The 19,066-nt window shown below is 58.2% G+C and overlaps 2 protein-coding genes and 1 long non-coding RNA gene across 9 annotated transcripts; 1 reads left to right on the top strand and 2 right to left on the bottom strand.

Moving 5' to 3' along the window:
* Positions 1–3,864: 3,864 nt before the first annotated feature.
* Positions 3,865–15,372, top strand: PKN3 (protein kinase N3). 3 transcript variants are annotated; one of them, XM_024562151.4, is made up of 22 exons: positions 4,081–4,242; positions 6,135–6,366; positions 6,528–6,673; positions 7,186–7,297; positions 7,369–7,496; positions 7,716–7,899; positions 9,357–9,503; positions 9,590–9,699; positions 9,810–9,953; positions 10,379–10,454; positions 10,537–10,705; positions 10,893–10,995; positions 11,100–11,167; positions 11,681–11,744; positions 11,893–11,984; positions 12,374–12,550; positions 13,243–13,305; positions 13,407–13,483; positions 13,937–14,079; positions 14,168–14,275; positions 14,673–14,753; positions 14,864–15,372. In XM_024562151.4, the coding sequence occupies exons 1-22, from the start codon at positions 4,219–4,221 to the stop codon at positions 15,074–15,076; spliced, it is 2,661 nt and encodes an 886-aa protein (XP_024417919.3). In that variant the 5' UTR covers positions 4,081–4,218; the 3' UTR covers positions 15,077–15,372. The 3 variants fall into 3 exon arrangements, with proteins under 3 accessions (XP_053775969.1, XP_024417919.3, XP_045052872.2); XM_053919994.2 differs by lacking the exon at positions 4,081–4,242 and adding an exon at positions 3,865–4,060 and having other exon boundaries at positions 14,673–15,372; XM_045196937.3 differs by having other exon boundaries at positions 14,673–15,372.
* On the bottom strand, positions 12,128–13,462 carry LOC123479923 (uncharacterized). Its single transcript, XR_006655745.2, has 3 exons — positions 13,401–13,462; positions 12,937–13,033; positions 12,128–12,185 (listed from the first exon to the last, which is right to left on the bottom strand). It is a non-coding gene; the product is annotated as an uncharacterized lncRNA (long non-coding RNA).
* Positions 15,323–18,519, bottom strand: ZDHHC12 (zinc finger DHHC-type palmitoyltransferase 12). 5 transcript variants are annotated; one of them, XM_024562156.3, is made up of 5 exons: positions 18,378–18,519; positions 16,908–17,044; positions 16,496–16,573; positions 16,129–16,295; positions 15,323–15,997 (listed from the first exon to the last, which is right to left on the bottom strand). In XM_024562156.3, the coding sequence occupies exons 1-5, from the start codon at positions 18,475–18,477 to the stop codon at positions 15,649–15,651; spliced, it is 831 nt and encodes a 276-aa protein (XP_024417924.1). In that variant the 5' UTR covers positions 18,478–18,519; the 3' UTR covers positions 15,323–15,648. The 5 variants fall into 5 exon arrangements, with proteins under 5 accessions (XP_024417924.1, XP_024417922.1, XP_024417923.1 ...); XM_024562154.3 differs by having other exon boundaries at positions 15,323–15,957; XM_024562155.3 differs by having other exon boundaries at positions 15,323–15,957; positions 16,158–16,295.
* Between the last annotated feature and the right edge of the window lie 547 nt (positions 18,520–19,066).

Here is a 19,066-nt window from a genome sequence, read left to right as displayed (position 1 = left end):
TTTTGACTGGGGTCATTCTCCTTGTTTTGTAGAGAAATGTTTCTTGCTTTTGAATTTAGGTGATGTTTTTGTCTTGTTATTTGTGTTCATAGCGATGGGAGTGGGGAAATTCTTAAATAGTTGAAGCAGTAAGTATAGCACAGGTAACCTCTACATGAAAAGGTATGTATGAGACACGGATGACATACTGTTAATCTGAAATGTAAGCTTTGAGCAGAAGTCAAATTGATACACATGAAGGAAGCCTGTGGTTTTTGTAAACAAAGTTGCCGCTTACCAAAACTGGTTTATAAATGCTGGTGAGATCATGGAACTGTTAGGTTACAGGCTGCGTGGAGTCAGGTTTTATAATGCATCTTACGGGAATGTGGGAACAAGGAAAAAAGTCACTAAAGGTAATTTCTTCCCAGCTATTGAGATCACCCTTCAGACCCCTGCGCCTGCTGATCTTCAGGGAGTGCTGTTAGGCTGTGCGAAAACACAGTGGCAACCCCTAGTGCACTGGAAAATGGCTGGAGTAGCCAGTGTGCTTTGTCACATCGCAAAAGGGCAGTTCTTGGGGTGGCCCTTAGGCAAGAATGTATTGGAAAGTGCTAGATGAATGACAAAGCTCCTTGGATACAAGGACACTTAAAAAAAAAACAATAGCTTTTTAGTTTTCTCTGGGAAGAGGACATCTTCCCAAGCTGTGCTATGCTGAGCTTGTGAGGGGAACTTGAATGAATTGGGGCATAGAAGACAGTAGCTTGTAATGTGTCTTTACATTAATTTTAAAACCTTAAGGAGTATTCTATTTTAATTCACCCCTGCAGTTGAGGTTAACCTTGGTTTCCCCAGTGATGTCCTGGTTTCCAAAGATTTAACTACTCTGACCTCATAACAGGCCCTTACTGTTCTCACCTCACCTGACTCTGACTCTGACGGAGAGTAAGGGTTGCGCAGAGCACCTGGACGTCCTGAACAGCTGACAAATTGCCTTACATCTGGCCTGCACTTCGGTTAGCTGTTGGGCTATATAGGTCATGAGTTTTTGACTCTGAATTTGGGGGACCTCTCTGGTTTCAGGGGATTCCTGGACAATGGTGTTCCGATCTGACCTGGCAGACCACCGTCACTGCTGGATAACGCCAGTGGTTTCAGTTTCACTCGATCCTGGGGACAGATGTGGGTTTTCTGACTTCTCTGTGAGCCCTCTGGCTTTTACAAGGATGGAATTCCCATGCAAAGGGTGAAGACTTGGTTTCCTGAAGATTAACACAAGTTCTTAAGGAGATGAATGAGTAGCCTTTCAAATCATTTAGAGAGGTCATCTTATTTTGTAAAGTCTCTTCCCAACCAGAGCAGTGACCATCCCCATTTTGGTATTTATATGACTTACTGAAGACTTACAAATTTACTTTTTAACAGGTGTGACGGAAAGGGCTGCAGTTTTGTGATTGGAACAAGAATAGAAGGGACTTCCCCTGGCTGCTGTGGCTCAGTGAATTGCGTGCCTGCCTGTGAACCAAAGGGTCACTGGTTCGATTCCCAGTCAGGGCACATGCCTGGGTTGCAGGCTGGGTACCCAGTAGGGAGCATGTGAGGCAGCCACACATTGATGTTTCTTTCCCTTCTCTTTAAAGTCTTAAAAAAGAAATACAAGGGACTTTATTTTTTTAATTTTTAAGGATTTTTATTTACTTTTAGAGGGTAAGGGAGGGAGAAAGGGAGAAAAACATCAATGTGTGAGAAATACATCAATTGGTTTCTTAACACACCCCCAGCTGGGGACCTGGCCTGCAACCCAGGCCTGTGCCCTGACTGGGAATCGAACCAGTGACCCTTTGGTTCACAGGCCTGCACTCAATCTGCTGAGCCACGCCAGCCAGGGCGGGATTTTAATTTAAAGGAGGCTGTGTGCCAACTTGGTAAGTTGGTGACGTTGGGTACTCCTACCCAAGGGAGGCAAATCTAAATGTAGATGGACTGATGTTTGTAATACCAAGGATAACAAGGACAGAAAGGGAAAAGTGTTTCCTTATGTACCCTGCTAGGAAATCCAGGTTCCTTTCCATCTGATGGTTGTACAGTTTGACGGCTGGTTAGCTGGAGAGGTGGTTCATACTGTTCACCACCTGATGGATGTTGAATGTAAACTTCAGTTTTGCTAAGAACTAAAATTTCATTGCTTGAGGTCACTGTTAGACACAGCATGGCTATCTGGTCAGACTCCCACCAGGTTTCCCTGTAGGTGTGTCCAGCCTGGGGTTCATTAAAAAAGGCGGATGGATTCTGAATTTCCCCTTCGGGACAAGTGAAGCAATGAAACACTTCTCAACGAATTTGGAAAATTGAGTTCTTCAACATAGTTTAGCTTTCTGGCTGCAGGAGGGGATAAGTGATCCTCGGGATGGGAAATAGACCACCCTCCTGAAAGGAGGAGCTTGGCTAGTTCCCCCCACCCCCAGGCTATGGCCTGCAGTCAGAAGCTGATAGTCTTTACTTGTAAGTTATGGTTAATCACAGTTTACTTGTAAATTATGGTTACTTACTGCACTGGGGCAGCCTGATGATAACTCCCAGTTGAAAGCCTACTGTGGCCCTGGCTCAGTTGGTTCACACGAAGGTTGTGGGTTTGATCTTTGGTCAGAGCGCATACAAGAAACAACCAATGAATGCATGAGTAAGTGGGACAACAAATAGATGTTTCCTCTCAATCAAATCTTTTTTTAAAAAATGAAGAGCCTACTATGTGTTCGTCATTACCCCTCAACAACTCTGATACGTATATCCATAAATGTCCTGGCTTGAAGCATAGGCATGTCCCCAAGTTGCCTTGGCATGTGTCGCCCCGTGGCAGGGCAATAACCCAGGGTTGCCCACCATGTGCCAATTTCACTTTTCCCAGCTCATAGTGAGGGAGGTGGTCAGAGCAAAGTGGGGCCGATAGACTTTCCTCAATAAAAAGCACTGGGGGGGCACCTATTCCAAGTCAGCCAATAGGCCACCTTCAATGTTTGACCCTTACTTCTGACCCCTGGGACATGGCTACTTTCAGCGAAGCCCCGGCACAAGATGCTAGTGAGCACTGGATCACAAGGCGTGGTTCGACCAGGACTTCTACACAGGCAAGCTATTGCCAGGAGTCTAATGCAGGTGGTTACTTTCCTGAGATAGGGACTATTTCACAGGGTGTAAATGTCTTCACTTTTTTTTTTAACATTTAAAAATGATTTTATTTTTAGAGAGAGGGGAAGGGAGGGAGGAAGAGGGAGAGAAACATTGATCAGTTGCCTCTGCACACCCCGGCGGTGTCACCAGCCTCGCGCTGTGTCCTTTCCCAGCTCCTGCCCCGTGTCCCTCTACCCCTTCTCAGGGCATAACTGCGCACTGGGGGTAAGTCGTTTCAGGCACGATGCCCAAACCACTGAACCACACCAGTTAGGGTTGGGGTTTCCTTTTAGAAGGTCTCTGCAGGACAAAGGTGGTACAGTGGCTCTGACTGAACCAGAAAGCTCCCGTTGGGTCCATTTGTAGGAGCGTGAGAGTCTCGGTTTATTCATCAGTGATTTGTAATTTGGCACAACTTGGGTGAGGCTTTACTTTTTTTCAGAAGTATACGTTTTTATAGTGACTCTAGACAAGGACCAAGATTTCGTGGGGGTGACAGGTTTGGGATTAGCCCTTTTTACACCAACCACATCTGAAAGGAAGAGACCTTTAGGGGCGGAGCCAGGTCCTAGTAGGGTTCCGAGGAAGAGGAGGCAGACCCGGCCTGGAGTGGACCGGTCACACAGGCAGAGCCCCGCGGCCGGTAGGCGGCGCTGTCTCCACTCGGACCCGCCCCTCTAAGCACGCGGTGGGGCAACCAGAGAACCCCAGCGCGGGAAATGCCCCTTCTGGCCTTTCTATCCAGGGACGGGGGTCGGTGCCACCGAGAGGGAACTACGGCCTCAGGAGAGGGGGCGCCGGGTCCGAAATCCCAGGGAACGTGTGATCCGGGGGAGGCGCTGTGGCCTCGTGTTCAGGATGGAGTCCCGAGAGCCGACCTGGCGCGGCCGAGGGGTGGTGCTGATCCCAGGTACCTGGAAGGCCAGCGGATCTCGGGAGGGGGCGCCCGATCCCGCGGCTCCGGCGCCGCTTCCCGGGAAGTTTCAAGTTTTGAAAGTCTCGGCGGAGGGGCCGGGGCTTCCGGAACCGGACTGGTGGAAGGAGGGGCCGAGCGGTCGCAGTGGCGCCATGGAGGAGGGGGCGCCGCGGCAGGTGAACGGCTCCGGGAGAGGCCGGGCTGCGGGCGCGGGCCGAGTGGGGCGGGGGAAGCCTCTGGCGGTGTCACCAGCCTCGCGCTGTGTCCTTTCCCAGCTCCTGCCCCGTGTCCCTCTACCCCTTCTCAGGGCATAACTGCGCACTGGGGTAAGTCGTTCATGCCCTGGAAACGTCCCCAAATCACTCCAAGTGACTCACAACTTCCAGCCAGGCCAGCCTTTGAGCACGCCTGAATCCTCAGTCAGAGGCACCAGGGTGGGCCCCAAAGTTTCCCAAAATAGCTTCTTTCAGGTAGGACTCTAAGGCCAATGGGAACCAGTGAGGAAAAGCAAAAGGGAGGTCCCTGTGGACGCATTCGGGAGCGACCTAAGGGGAGAAGAATGCGTGTGGGCCGGGAGAAGGGGCCCTTTGCACATTTGGGTGGGTGGGGGTCCTTCCCAGAGCATATGGCCCGTGAGGAGTGTGGTCCCCAGGCGGAGGCGCCCAGCTCAGCGCCTGGGCGAGAACCTGCGAGTACCCAGAGGGTTCCAGCCCTGAGGTGAGGGGATCGGGTTCCTGCCAGACCTGGGCAACAGGCACGCGTGGGTACAGGGGCCAAGGCTGTGTTCATATCTGTGATTGGACGGAAGAGATGGCGTTCTAGTCCAGAGCAAATGGGGGAGCTGTGTGCGCACAGGGCCGGAGTCCAGCCAGAGTAGACAGAGTCTGGGCCATTCTCGAGGGTGAGGTGGCCCCCACTAGGCTCCTTGAGTACCGCTCCCCCACCCCCAAGTGCTTAGGCAGCCTTCAGGGCTGCGTTTCTCCCACCCACCCTCTTCCTCCGGAGGTCCCTCCGCCTGTTCCAGCGGTGACTTGTACACATTTTCCTATTTCCTGTGAACCTCCGCCCAGCAGTGGCAAGCTGGGTGACTCAGGACCCCGGTGGCCGGGCCCCCAGCTCCATGGGATCTTTGTTTGCTCAGGCTTTTGGCTCTGGCCTTCTCGCCTAGAGCCGGCAAAGGATTTCCTGAGCCCCACCCCTCTCCTCTGACCGCCTGGCCAGCCGGGCACAGAGGCCTGGGGTGGGGGGTGGGGGTCCCTGAGGCTGGGGTGGCCACCCTTCCACTGGGCCCAGGAGATGGAGAGCCGAGAGGTAAGGGGCGAGAGTCCCTGGGCGGTGTCACGGGTTACCCTGGGCTGAGGTCAGCCTCGGCACCGCAGGTTGGAAAGGGCCTCTTCCTTGCTCCGACCTGGGCTGAAGTCATGAGAAAGCCGACTTCCTCCCAGGAGCTGAGCTGGCGATGGGACCCTGGAGACCTTCCCAGTCCTTCGGCGTGTCTCTGCTTTGCTACCTGAGGCATCAGGGGAACCTGCCCCTGACCTTGAGTGAATCCCTCGCCTCTTTTCTGGCCCCAAATCTTCGCCCGAAATCCCCAGCCTTACAGCAGCAGCCCAATGAAGCATGGCTGGCAGGGAGGGGCTGGGGCCCCAGAGGGGGTGGCATCTCCTCCTTGTTGTGACCTCAGGCAGATCACACAACCACGCTCTGTGTCTGTTTTCTCTCCTTTACAGTGGGAATGGTAACTTCCCCTACCCCCTGGGATTGATGTCAGGATAGATGAGTTCGTGTATGCAAAGCTCTTAGACCCTGACGCCCAGTAGCACCACATACGAGTGCCGGGTTTTTCCCCTCACCCTTCTTTCTAATGCAGGGGAAAGGAGCCTGGGCTGGATGCATACAGAGCCCGGGGTTTCCACCTGGCTTAGGGGTGCTAGCTCTGCAGCCCGAGGCACTTCCCAAACCCTGCATGTGGGTCCTGGGTGCTGTTGCGCTGCCCTCCTGCACTGTCTGGTGAGCTGAGGCTGATGGCGGCGGGCACTGAGTAGTATGGTCCTCTGCCATTCCACAGCCTGCGGCAGGCCAGCGGCCACCAGAGGACGAGAAAGAGGTGATCCGCCGGGCCATCCAGAAGGAGCTAAAAATCAAGGAGGGTGTGGAGAACCTGCGGCGGGTGGCCACGGACCGCCGCCACCTGGGCCACGTGCAGCAGCTGCTCAGGTCCTCCAACCGCCGTCTGGAGCAGCTGCACGGAGAACTGCAGGAGCTCCACACCCGCATCCTACTGCCTGGCCCCGCAGCTGGTGAGTGCAGACCCCTGGGGACAGGAGGCACCAGGCCAGTCCGGCTCCTTGGCCCTGACCACTTGCATAGCCTCCCAAGGCAGCCCCTGTCCAGGACAGGAGGGAGGAGAGAGCTGGGCTGTGGGTGAGGGTTTCATGGGCCCCACACTTCGTGCCCACAGAACCCGTGGCCCCAGGACCCCAGCCTCTGGCAGAGCAGCCGAGGGCCCGGCACCTGGAGGCTCTACAGAGGCAGCTGCAGGTGGAGCTGAAGGTAAAGCAGGGGGCTGAGAACATGACCCACACCTATGCCAGCGGCACGCCCAAGGTAAGGCTCCTGGGCTCTGATGCGGAGAGATTTGGCTCTCAGATTATTCAGGGAGGGGCTGTTCCAGCCTCTATCTGAAAGGGAAATGTCACTCAACCATTGACCCTGTGAGGCAGACACAGTCCTAAATCTTAGTCTGATGGGAGAGGCTTAGTCCCAGATCCCAGCTTGGTGGGGAAAGGCATGGTTTGCACCCTAGTCTAACAGAAAAGCCACAACACAAGCTCCCAGTCCAGCGGGGAAGGCCCGGCCCCGGCCCCAGGGCCCCAGCCGCAGCTCCCTGCATGATGTGGGGAGCTCAGTCCTGATAGGATGCAGGAGGCTTGACCTCAGCCCTTATCTGGTCTCATGGGGAGGCTCTGCCCCAGACTTGTCTCACAAGGGAGGCTTGGCTCTTTATCTGGCCTAGTGAGGGAGACTTGGCTTCACTCCTGGTCTGATGGGGGAGGCTGCGCTGCAGTCCCTGGTCTGACCTGGGAGGCTCTGGGCTAGCGTATGTCACGACCCCCTAGGGGAGGAAGCTCCTGGCAGCTGCCCAGCAGATGCTGCGGGACAGCCAGCTGAAGGTGGCCCTGCTGCGAATGAAGATTAGCAGCCTGGAGGCCAGTGGGTCCCCTGAGCCAGGTGAGGCCTTGAGAAGTGGGGATGGGCAGGGCAGAGCAGGGCACAGGCCTGAGGGCTGACCCTCCTCCCAGGTCCCGAGCTGCTGGCAGAGGAGCTGAGGCACCGACTGCGCATTGAGGCTGCCGTGGCCAAGGGTGCCAAGAATGTGGTGAAGCTGCTGGGTAGCCGGCGAACGCAGGACCGCAAGGCGCTGGCCGAGGTCAGACCATCGTCCCCTCCCGTGGTCACTCCTCTCTAAGTGTCTCCTTGTTCCCGTTCACCCTCTGCAGTGGCGGGAGGCGGCATGGCCGTGGCTGTGCGGGGTAGCAGTGGGGAAACGGGAGGCTCGTTCTGTCTAGACCTTACAGGGCTGTCTACAGACAGCCTGAGGCACTGCCCCCATGTCCCCATACCCCATGGGCCTGTGTCCCCTCTGCAGGCTCAGGCCCAGCTCCAGGAGTCCTCCCAGAAACTGGACCTCCTGCGGCTAGCCTTGGAGCAACTGCTGGAGGCGCTGCCTCCTGCCCACCCCCTGCGTGGCAGAGTGGCCCGGGAGCTGCGGACTGCTGTGTCTGGGAATCCCCCGCCTTCAGGGGCGCTTGTAAAGCCCACCTCCATGACAGGTAGCCAGGAGTCCCTCCCACCTCAGAGCTCTCCTTCCCTTCAGAAAGGACTCTGAAATACAGTGGGGAAGAACTTTGGAGAAGGGCTCCAATCCTGGCCCCACCCCCCCTCGCTGTGTGTCCTTGGGCAGTTGACATCCTTTCTGCAAACCTCAGTTTATCCATCTGTAAAATGGGGAAGATACCAGCACCTACTACGTGGGGTTGCTGTGAAAATGCAGTGCGTTGTTTGTCGCATGTGGCGTGCACTCTGCGGGCACAATTAGCGCTCTGTCAGTGAAGCGATTATGTCAGTGAGTAACCATGGTAACACTTAAAGTGCCAGTGGTAGGGAGCTCACAGCCCTGGGCAGCGTGGACTAGTACAGAGTTCTTTCTTATTCTAAGCGGGACCTGTCTCCTTATAGTGGCAGCTGAATTGCAATCAGTGAATAATCTCGGAGTGCCAACTTTGGAAGCCCTGAGCTTCCCCGCTTAGGACACAGCACCAGCGAGAGGGCCCGGCGCCTTCCTGCTCAGAGACGGTGCAGGGACACACAGGCCGATCCCATTGCGAGCAGAGCTGAGAAGGGGAAGTTCAGGGGCTGGATGGGCCCCCTCACCTGGCCTTGGGGCATCAGGAATGCTTCCTGGAGGAGATGGTATCTGAGCTTGGCCTTGAAGAGCATATGGGGTTTGGCCAAATGGACGAGTTGGGAAAGGCAGGGGAAATGGCTTGTTAAAGGCCTCGAAGTGAGCTACTTGGGGCCACTGCGTATCCTGTGTCCGGGATAAACACCTTAGTTCCCTGTTCTTCCCAAGAGAATCTTCCAACCCTGGCCACTGCCTTTTTGATAAGGTCCCTGGGAATGTAATCCGCAGGCCTGGACTCTCTAAATGGTGCTCTTTGGCCCAGTTTACTTCCTCAAAAATGGCTAGTATCCTGCTGTGTCTTCTCCCCTTCGAGGGACAAAGTCTAGTGACCCTAAAAATGAGTCCACTTGGTTGGCAAAACACTCTTTGAAGCCCTTGTGGGAGGTGGGACAGAGCTGGGACTCATTTCCTCTGTATAGATGGGGAGACTGAGGCCTAGGGAGGAGGGGCAGATAGGACAGGCAGCCAGGCTTCCTGCTCCCCAAGCTCTCATGTGTGCCACGGGCCCCCCAGGTCCTGCGCCTGGGGCAGCATGGCGTCACACACTGTGGCTCCACGTGACCTGGCTGAGGTCTGAGTCTTGCTCCTTTGCCTGTGGGTCCCTGCTGCCCCCACCTCATGGTCGGGGCTTGGGAGGGGCAGGTAGGCCGGTCCTCATAGAGGGTAGCAGAGGTTGCAAAGGCTTCCCATGGGTAGGCTGTGACTCAGCCATCTCCTGGAGAAGGGAGCCTTTCTGGGGCTCCAGGAGCCCACTGGTAGTGGCCCTGGGAGGATGGCACCTGATGACATCTCCTCCCCCCCCCCCCACACCCGTGTTCCCCACAGGGACGCTGCAGGTCCGCCTCCTGGGCTGTGAGCAGCTGCTGACAGCTGTGCCCGGCCGATCCCCCGGGGCCGCACTGGCCGGGAGCCCCTCGCCAGGCTGGCTTCGGGGCAGGACCAGGCAGCAGCGTGGCGGAGGCGAGCTGGCCAGTGAGTAGGGGGCTGCAGGGAGTTGTGGGAGGAAGCAAAGGACCCCCACTCCTGGCCTGCCCTGAGCCCTGGTTCTGGCCCTGCAGGTGAGGTGCTGGCCGTGCTGAAGGTGGACAATCGTGTTGTGGGCCAGACGGGTTGGGGGCCTGTGGCCAGGCAGTCCTGGGACGAGACCTTTGTCATCCCCCTGGAGCGGGTGAGGCTGGCCCTTGTGAGGCCAGGGGTGACCTCGGGACATGTGGTGGAAGGCCAGCCAGGTAGAGGCTGGCGTTGTGCCGCATTTCCAGCCTGACCTTTCCAATGCAGGCCCGAGAGCTGGAGGTTGGGGTGCGCTGGCGGGACTGGCGACAGCTGTGTGGTGTGGCCTTCCTGCGGCTGGAGGACTTCCTGGACAATGCCTGTCACCAGCTGACCCTCAGCCTGGTGCCACAGGGACTGCTCTTTGCCCAGGTGCCCACTGACCCCTGCCTTCTGACCTCATGGGCTCCTGGCTCCACCAGAGCTAGGGGCCCTTGGAGACTGTATGACCCCACCTCCTGCCCTGAGCAGAGGAGTGGGAACGGGGGCCTGGAGGAAGGAGGTCTCCAGGAACAGATTCCCAGGCCACCTCTGCAAACCTCATGGGAATCCAGAAGCCTGAGTCCTTGTCCTGACTGTCCTGCTTCATGTGTGACCTTGGACAAGTGCCTCACTTCTCCAGGCCTCAGTTTCCCCACTGGTTGCAATGAAGACGTTGAATCCATCTCTCTGGGCCCTTTTGACTCTTGCACCGTTGACACTGGGGGCTCAGGCTGGGACCCTGGAGCTGGGGGAGGTGCCCATGGCAGGTGGGGTAGGAGGGGACTGGCCTTCAGCCCTGCCCTCTGCCCCCACAGGTAACCTTCTGTGACCCTGTCATTGAGAGGAGGCCCCGGCTGCAGAGGCAGAAACGCATTTTCTCTAAACGCAGGGGTATGGACAGGAGAGGAGTGTGCATGTAGGGAAGAGGGAAGGGGTGTCAGGGGCCCTGGGATTGAACCCCCCTTTGCTCCAGGTCAGGACTTCCTGAGGGCTTCCCAGATGAACCTCAGCATGGCAGCCTGGGGGCGCTTGGTCATGAACCTGCTGCCCCCCTGCAGCTCCCCAAGCACGGTCAGCCCTCCCAAAGGGTGCCCCCAGACCCCGGCCACAGCTCGGGGGGCCGCCACCCCTGCCTCGCCCAGGTGAGGAGCCACCTCACCCCAGACTGCCTGCGGCTCTGAGGTCCGCCTCTCCGCGGGCTGTCAGTGTCTGTCTGTCTGTCCCTGTTGCTCACCTTCTGCTCCTGTCTATCTCTCCGCATGGCTGTGTGTCTTTCCCCCAGCTGTTCCATCTGCTTGTGCCCCATCTGTGTCTGCTTCCCCCCCACAGTAATATCCCACCCAAGAAGACCCCCTTGGGAGACGAGATGAGGCCCCCACCCAAGCCCCCACGCCTCTACCTGCCCCGGGGGCCAACACTCGAGGAGACGCCGGTGAGAGGGGCTGGGGGCTCTGGGGGTGCTGGGCTGGGTGTGGCTGAGCTGGAGGGAGAGAGGAAGGACGCCCTGCTCTGCCCTGAGCCCCTCTGCCCTCACAGCGCACCAAACGCCCCCACATGGAGCCCAGGACTCGACTCAGGCCGTCTCCACCAGCCTCAGCCGCCAGGTACCCTCGTCACCTTCCTGTCTGAGACATCGTCCGCTCGCTTGAGGGTTTGCGTATCCATTCAAATGTCCCGCGGCTGCTGGGCATACTCGCTGGCTCGCTCTCAGGTTCTGACTCTCTGAACCAACATTATTATTATTATTATTATTATTATGATTATCATTATCATTAAAGATTTTTATTTATTGATTTGAGAGAGAAACATTGGTTTGTTATTCCACTTATTTATGCACTCATTGGTTGATTTTTGTATGTGCCCTGACTTGGGAATCCGCAACTTGGGCGTATCAGGATGATGCTATAACCACCTGAACTACCCAGCCAGGGCTGAACCAACGTTATTGAGCTCCGGCTGTATGCCAGACTCTAGGCAGCTGCTGTCCTAGGAGCCCCAACCAGGCTCTCCAGGCCTGTTTGTGGGGATAGGCTGGCCTGGCCAGAGAGGGTTTGGAGCAGCTCTTGATGGAGCCCAGCCCTAGTCTCAGGGGGCTTCCTGTGCCTTCTCTCTTGCAGGAAACCGCCCCGGCTTCAGGACTTCCGCTGCTTGGCCGTGCTGGGTCGGGGACACTTCGGGAAGGTAGTGGACTGAGGAGGGTGCAGTGGAGAGGGTGGGCAGCCCTCAGCACACTAGCTGTGAGGACACTGTAGTCATTAGATAGTGGGCGAGGGGCGTAAAGGCTCCCCTGCACTGCCCACCTGGAGCCCAGCCTTTCTCTGGTCCCCAGGTCCTCCTGGTGCAGTTCAAGGGGACGGGGAAATACTACGCCATCAAAGCGCTGAAGAAGCAGGAGGTGCTGAGCCGGGACGAGATGGAGAGGTGTGTAGTGACGCCATGGAGCACCTGGCCTGGAGGGTGCCCGGGCCAGCTGGCCTGGGCTCTTGGCACCAGAAGGCTCCTGGGGCTTCACAGTGGTAACTCTCTGGGGCCAGCAGGGCCTGGGTTCTCTTCTTAGCACCTACAGGTAATGGGGTGCCCTTGGGTAGGTCCCCTCTCATCTCTGCACTTCAGTTTCCTCATCTGTAAAGTGGGACGGTGATGGTTGTGCAGGTTAACTGACCCGTGTGAGCCCCCAATGAACAGAAACCTTCACTCGGTGTAGCTGCCTGGCACCCCGACTGAAGACGCACTGAGCTTGGGGTGTCCTGGGGGTGGCAGGGCACAGCTGGGGAGGTGTTCCTTCCCTCTGAAACCCACGGCCCCTGCAGCCTGTACTGTGAGAAGCGGATCCTGGAGGCTGTGGGCCGCACGGGGCACCCCTTCCTGCTGTCGCTCCTTGCCTGCTTCCAGACCGCCAGCCACGCCTGCTTCGTGACTGAGTTTGCGCCCGGTGGTGACCTCATGATGCAGATCCATGAGGACGTTTTCCCGGAGCCCCAGGCCCGGTGGGTTTCCATTCCTCTTGTCTGCCTCTTCCAACAAGCCTTCCCTGGTTCCCTATCCCCGGGTCCCCTCACCCTGCTTCCTCCAGGCACCCATCAGCAGAAGAGCAGGGAGTCGGGGAGGCCTTGGTTCAAATCCTTTTTATCAACTCTCACAGCATTTGTGACCTTGAGCCTCAGTTTACGTAGCTATGAATTGGCTTAATAATAACTGTTCCGTAGGCTTATAGCATACACGAGCCTAATATTTATGAATTACGGAGCCCAGGGGCCAGTGAACAGTAAGTGACTAGCAGCTGGAGTTATTTCTCATCCATCAGAGTGCAGGCTCTGGAGTCTGGGCTCATCAGCTCTGCCACTAGCTGTGTGACCCCGGGCATGTCACTTACCTGGAGTCTCACATCCTCGGGTGGAAGAGAGGCATGCAGGCTGCTGGGAGCAGGCTGGGAGAAAAGGTGTAAGAGCTCGGCATCGTCCCGGCACAACCTAGGTTCCCAGGAAGGGTGTGCTGTCGGCTTTGGGACAATCTTGGGGCTGTTCCCTCTATGAGGCTCGTTCCCGAGCCCCAGCATGAGGCTCGTCCCCCATCTGACTCTGGCGGGGAACACTGAGTGTCCCCAGGCCATGGCCATCCTTGAGGTTCCCCGCCCTCCCCCCACAGACCTGGACCTAAACTCCCCCTACATCCCCTCCAGGTTCTACCTGGCCTGTGTGGTCCTGGGGCTGCAGTTCTTACATGAGAAGAAGATCATTTACAGGTAACCTGCCCCTGAGATGCTGGGGGAGTGGCGAGGGAGCAGGCGCTGCCCTCCTGGGCCGCTGTCCCAGAGGCCCCCTTGACCTGCCCCCTCACCTGCAGGGACCTGAAGCTGGATAACCTTCTGCTAGATGCCCAGGGTTTCCTGAAGATCGCAGACTTTGGGCTGTGTAAGGAAGGTGGGTGTCTCCGGTCCAGGACCCCATGTCCTCCGGCCTTCTGCACCCAGTTAGGCCAGCAGGGTGGTGGGCAAGTGCCGTCTCCTGGGAAATCTCCCCACCACTACCCTCATTCCAGGGACCAGCTGGACACATTGGTGCTCCCTTCCCAGTCCTACAAGCTCTTAAAGAGCCCTAGCTTGCCCTTGGCCCAAGGGAGAGCCTGTGCTCAGAGCTGGGAGAAGGCACTCGGTTCTGCCTTCTTCGTGACCTTGACATGTGAGCTTGGCTGAGACTCAGCTCCCTCCTCCCTCAGATGGCATAAAAACCATCCCCACCTCCGAGAGTGGGGGCAGGGCTTGGCATAGATTCGGTACATGGGGACAGAGGGGTTGGCTGTTGGTTCTTGCAACCACAGAGGTTACTGTGGGCCAGACACACTGAGCCGGCATTGGTGTGGCTGTTGGTTTGCAGGGATTGGCTTTGGGGATCGGACCAGCACCTTCTGCGGAACCCCAGAGTTCCTGGCCCCTGAGGTGCTGACCCAGGAGGCCTATACACGGGCCGTGGACTGGTGGGGGCTGGGTGTGCTGCTGTATGAGATGCTGGTGGGCGAGGTGAGTGCTGGACCTGGGCTGCTGGGGCCTCTAGGTCAGGGTGGGGAGGGGGTGGCCCATGCACCCTGCTGAGCCCCCGTTCCCGCAGTGCCCATTCCCGGGGGACACCGAGGAGGAGGTGTTTGACTGCATCGTCAATGCGGATGCACCATATCCCCGCTTCTTGTCAGTGCAAGGGCTCGAGCTCATTCAGAAGGTAATCACTGTTCCTGGCCAGGCTGCTCGGTGGGTTGGAGCGCTGTCCTGTACACCAAAAGGCTGCGGGTTTGATTCCCGGTCAGGGTGCATAGCTAGGTTTGGGGTTTGATTCCTGGTCAGGGCACGTACGGAGGGGGCCGGGTCAATATTTCTCTCTCTCTCCCTTCCTCTCTCTGAAAATCATTGAACATATCCTTTGAAGAGGATTTTTAAAAACTTTATTTTTAAAAAGAAGAAGGTAATCACTGCAGGGTCCAGGGCTGGGCTGGATGGCTGCTCCCGGCAAACGGGCTGGTGGTCACCAGTCATTTTGGGGGCCCCGTGGCCCCTGGGGGCACCTGGGGAGGTGGCAGAGCCTGGGCTGAGTACCCTCGGTGAGCACCTGTCCTGCCCAGCTCCTCCAGAAGTGCCCGGAGAAGCGCCTGGGGTCAGGTGAGCAGGACGCCGAGGAGATCAAGACACAGCCTTTCTTCAGGGTGAGTGGCCACGGCCGCAGTGGTCCCAGTGGCCTGGCACGGTGGGAGGTGTTGAGAGACCGTTGGGCAGCCATTTTTGTGGTCTCAGGCGTCTCTGCCCTTGTCCCCAGACCACCGACTGGCAGGCTCTGCTCGCCCGTACTGTCCAGCCCCCCTTCGCACCCACTCTCTGCGGCCCCACAGACCTGCGCTACTTCGAGGGCGAGTTCACAGGGTTGCCGCCTGCCTTGACCCCGCCTGACCCCCGCAGCCCCCTCACTGCCCGCCAACAGGCCGCCTTCCGGGACTTCGACTTTGTGTCAGAGCGATTCCTGGAGCCCTGAGGGCCTCTCCTGCGTTCCTGTCCCCCGCCACCCAGACTGTTAGAGCCTCATTCACTCACCTGTCTGCCCAGCTTTGTGCCCTGCCCAGGACGCCCAGGCCTTGCCTAGTATTCACCGGCCCTTGGGACTTGAGCTGGGGCCAGGCGGCTGTGCTGTGCTGGGCAGAGTGCTCCCCGCCCCGCCACCTACCCCTCCTCTGCCTCCCAGCCAGACCTGGGCCAGAAAGGGTGGCACAGCAAGGAGTGGTTTGTTTTGTTTTTTTTAATACTTGACTTGCTTTATGGATTATTAAATTTATAAAACTGTGCATTGGAGACATTCTGGCTTAGGGGTGGGGGGAGCTCTCAGAAGTCCCGCATTGATGCCCTGGCACCACACAGGTGTTCCTCCTCCCCTTCCCCCTCTGGAGGCATAAGTGCCCCCCACCGGCAGGGTTTGTTGTTCATTCTGCTCTGAGGCTGGAGGCCAGGGCAGAAGTGAGGAGCCCCAGGCGCTTGGGGTCAGCCCTCTGGTTTTCAGGCACAAGATGGCGGCTCTGCCTCCTGCAACCCTAAACAGCCTGGCTGCTGCCCTCACCCTCTTCCTCCTCCTCCTCGGCCCAGAGGGCCTCCCAGGACCCTGAGGGCCATCCACAGAAGAAGTGGGCCAGGTTGCGGGTCAGGCCATGGTCGAAGGGGTTGCCGGGGCGCTGGCGGAGGTAGGCAATGCGGTGCGAGGAGACGAACTCCCAGGTGGTGGTGTTGCTGGCCACCAGGTAGAGGTGCGAGACTAGGAGCAGGCCGGCCACCATGGAGAGGAGGGAGAGCAGCAGGAAGGTGGCAAACAGGAGCCCGCTGGACCGCAGCCACAGTCCCCAGGGCTGGAAGAACTGGAGGCCAGACCTGCAGGACAGCATAGGGATGGGGGCCCAGAGCTTGGGGAGCCCAGGAGGGGCAGGCCACTTGGGAGAGGGTCGGAGGCCCTTGAAGAGGGAGCCCTGGCTGTATACACCTGTGGGCACATGCAGCCTGCCCCCGCCCCCCCACCCCCACCAGGGCAGTGGTGGAACCCACCATGCCAGGTACAGGCCCCACAGAAGTACCACCAGCTGCAGCGCCAGGTAGGCCACAAAGAGTGGGTGGTTGCGCTCCCCCACGCAGTTCTCCATCCAGGGGCAGTGGTGGTCGTAGCGGCGCACACAGCGACGGCACTCCCTGCAGTGTCGGGCCCGCAGGGGCTGCTGTGGGCAGGGAGGGAGGCGGGCTCAACACCAGCTCCCCTCTGGCCCCAACAGTGAGGGAAGGGATGAGGGCAGGAGACTGGGGCCTGAATCTGGGAGGCCTTCCTGGATGGGTGAGGCCAAGGCACAGGGGTTAGGGGGAGGTCTAAGAGTCTCAACCTTGCCCGTGACCCATCCCAGGAAGTCCCTGCATCACCCACCAGCACCATGCAGTATCTGCAGCGCCGAAGGGGGATGGCCTGAGGAACCATGGCTGTCTGCTCCTCCTTGTCCTCCTCCTGAAAATGGGGGCAGAGCATAAGACAGGGCCCCTTGGGAGGCAGATGGCACTGGCGGGCACATCTTGGGGCCCATTCCGTGTGTAATGGAGGTGGTAGAGTAGAGCACAGTGCCCTGGACTGAGCCAGGCTGTGTGACCTTTGCCCATTGCATACCCTCTCTGGGCCTTGGCAATTTCCTCATTGTAGGATGGGGTTCTAGGGCTGGCAAGAGGATGCACTGAGATGCCCCAGAGAAGCCTTCCACACAGAGCCTGGGATGAGACTGTTATTGGTCCTTGGATTCCATGTTGGTAGGAGGAAAGGTTCAGGTCCCCAGGGGCACACTGGTTACCTGGGGCTGGGGCTGGACATTCACGTAGCCTGGGTCCATGAGTGACACAGCCAGGTACAGCAGCAGGGAGCCCAGCACGAGGAGCAGGAAGGTGAGGGGCAGGAACAGTTCCCCCTGTTCTTCCCACTGCCGCAGTGCTGGAGAGGCCAGAGGAGGAGGGTGAGGCCCGGCTGGGGTGAATGGGAGGGTGTGTGGGGGAAGGTGCATTTGGGGGCAGGTACAGCTGGAGGTGGGGAGTATGTCCCTGGCTAAGCAAAGGCAGAAGGTTACAGGGTCAGACCTGTTTCTGGAAACCTTCCGGGTGGAGAGAAGATGGATCAGAGCGGAAGCCTCGAGGGAGAGGGCTCTCTAGGAGGGAGAGGAAGATAGCTGGAACAGGGAACAGGTAGCACAGGTGGAGAGGGAATGGACAGATGGAGGTGCGGGGGGTGAAGGGACCAGGCCTGACTGGATGTGGGGGAGAGGAAGGAGGGATCCCCGCCTCTGGCTCCACCAGGTCTGAGATGCCCCGTGGCACAGAGACAGAGGACAGCAGGACAGGCAGGCTTGTTGCTTAGATTCTGCAAAGAGGGCCACAAAGGTGGCCCAGGCCAGGAAGGGTCCAGCCCACGGAGGTGACTGTGGATTGGCCAGGGTGCAGAGGCTAAGGTGTGCGGGGTGTGCGACAGCCAGACAGCAGAGTGGACAAATGTGGTGCCCCTTGATTGCCAAAGGGAGCAGACATGGGGGGTTGAGGGATCCTTTCTGATGGGGAGACTGAACAGGTTTTTAGGCTAAAGGGCGAAGACCAGGGAGGAGACTTGAGAAGGTCTTAGGAGGAAAGTGAGAACACTCCCAGTCCAGGGTCTGAGGCTGAAGCAAGGAGGGAGGTGTGGGGGTTGCCGTGGGTGGGAGTGAGCGAGGCAGGTTGACAACTTGTGCTGGAGGCAGCCTGTGGCAACTAAAGAGGGGATGGAAGTGGGGGAGGGTCAGTGGGGTGAATGGGGACTACTAGGGCAAGAAGCAAGGATGGGGACATGGAGGACAGGCCACTCCCCTATTAGGTGTTCTCTTGCCTGAGGGTGGGGAGCCTGGACTTGGGCAGCTAGTGGCCACAGGGCTGGGCATGATGCCAGTCCTTGATCTAGTTGATCTTACGGGAGGGAAGGGTGAAGGATCGGATGGGTCCTGGGATCAGGGGAGATGGGGGCTTGAGTCGGTCATCGGATCTGGTGTCCATCGCATGGGTCCTGGGAAGGACAGGAAGTCTGGCAGCGATCAGGAAGATGCTGGGATTAATTAGGGATTGACTGGGTATTAGGTGGAAAGCTCTTGGAATGACAAATGGGTAAGGGGCCTCAGGGACTGGCGGAGGTGGGTGGAATCCCAGGGTCTCTGGAGCTTCGGTAGGGGACCCAGTGAGACCCAGTGAAACGTCTGGGGAACCACGGGAGATCGGGTGGGTCCGGGGTGGCGCGGGGTCCGGCTCACCGGTATCATGCAGGAAGAGCACCAGCGTGATCCCCCAGGTCAGCACAGTGTGCCCGGTCCGTACCAGGACTCCAGGACTGAGGAGCGCCCAGGGCGCCATAGCCTCGGCCCGGGGCCCCACCCGGAAGAAGCGCCTAGAGGGGCGGGCACTCCCAGGAGAGGGGCCGCGGCCGCCCGAGGATTGGCGAGTCTTCGAGGTGGGAGGGGCCAGATTGGGCCAGGGAGGCCGCCTATTGGGTGGCAGCTGCGGCGGAGTAGGACCTCGAGCCAACAGGTGCCTGAAGAGGATGAAGGCGTGGCAGGCGCGCGTGCGCAGCCGGTAACTCCCCCCACCCCCAGTCCTCACCAGCCAGGTAACTTTCGGAAGCTGGAGCAGCGGTGAGGCTCGATCCCGCCTCACTGAGCTTCCACCCCTCTCCACAACCCCACAGCCTCGCGCATGCGTGCCGCTCCGTGGGCGCTTCAAAAATCCAGGTGTTTGTTTTGATTCCATGTTGCAGAATTGTGCGCGTTTCAAGGATGTGATGACTGAGAGGGACAGTACTCGTCCAAGTGTGCTCCATGATGACATTCTTACCTCCTTGCTGTTATTCATGATCATATATTGTAAACGGGATGAGAGCAAAGTGGAGGTCCGTGGCGTAGATTCTGGCTATGAGGGGCCCAACTTGGGTCAGGGTCAGAAATGC

Source organism: Desmodus rotundus, chromosome 1 (assembly GCF_022682495.2).
Source record: "Desmodus rotundus isolate HL8 chromosome 1, HLdesRot8A.1, whole genome shotgun sequence".
In the NCBI taxonomy this organism is placed as follows: domain Eukaryota; kingdom Metazoa; phylum Chordata; class Mammalia; order Chiroptera; family Phyllostomidae; genus Desmodus; species Desmodus rotundus.
Note: the sequence above shows the minus strand (reverse complement) of the source record. Positions and strands in the feature narration are given on the sequence as shown.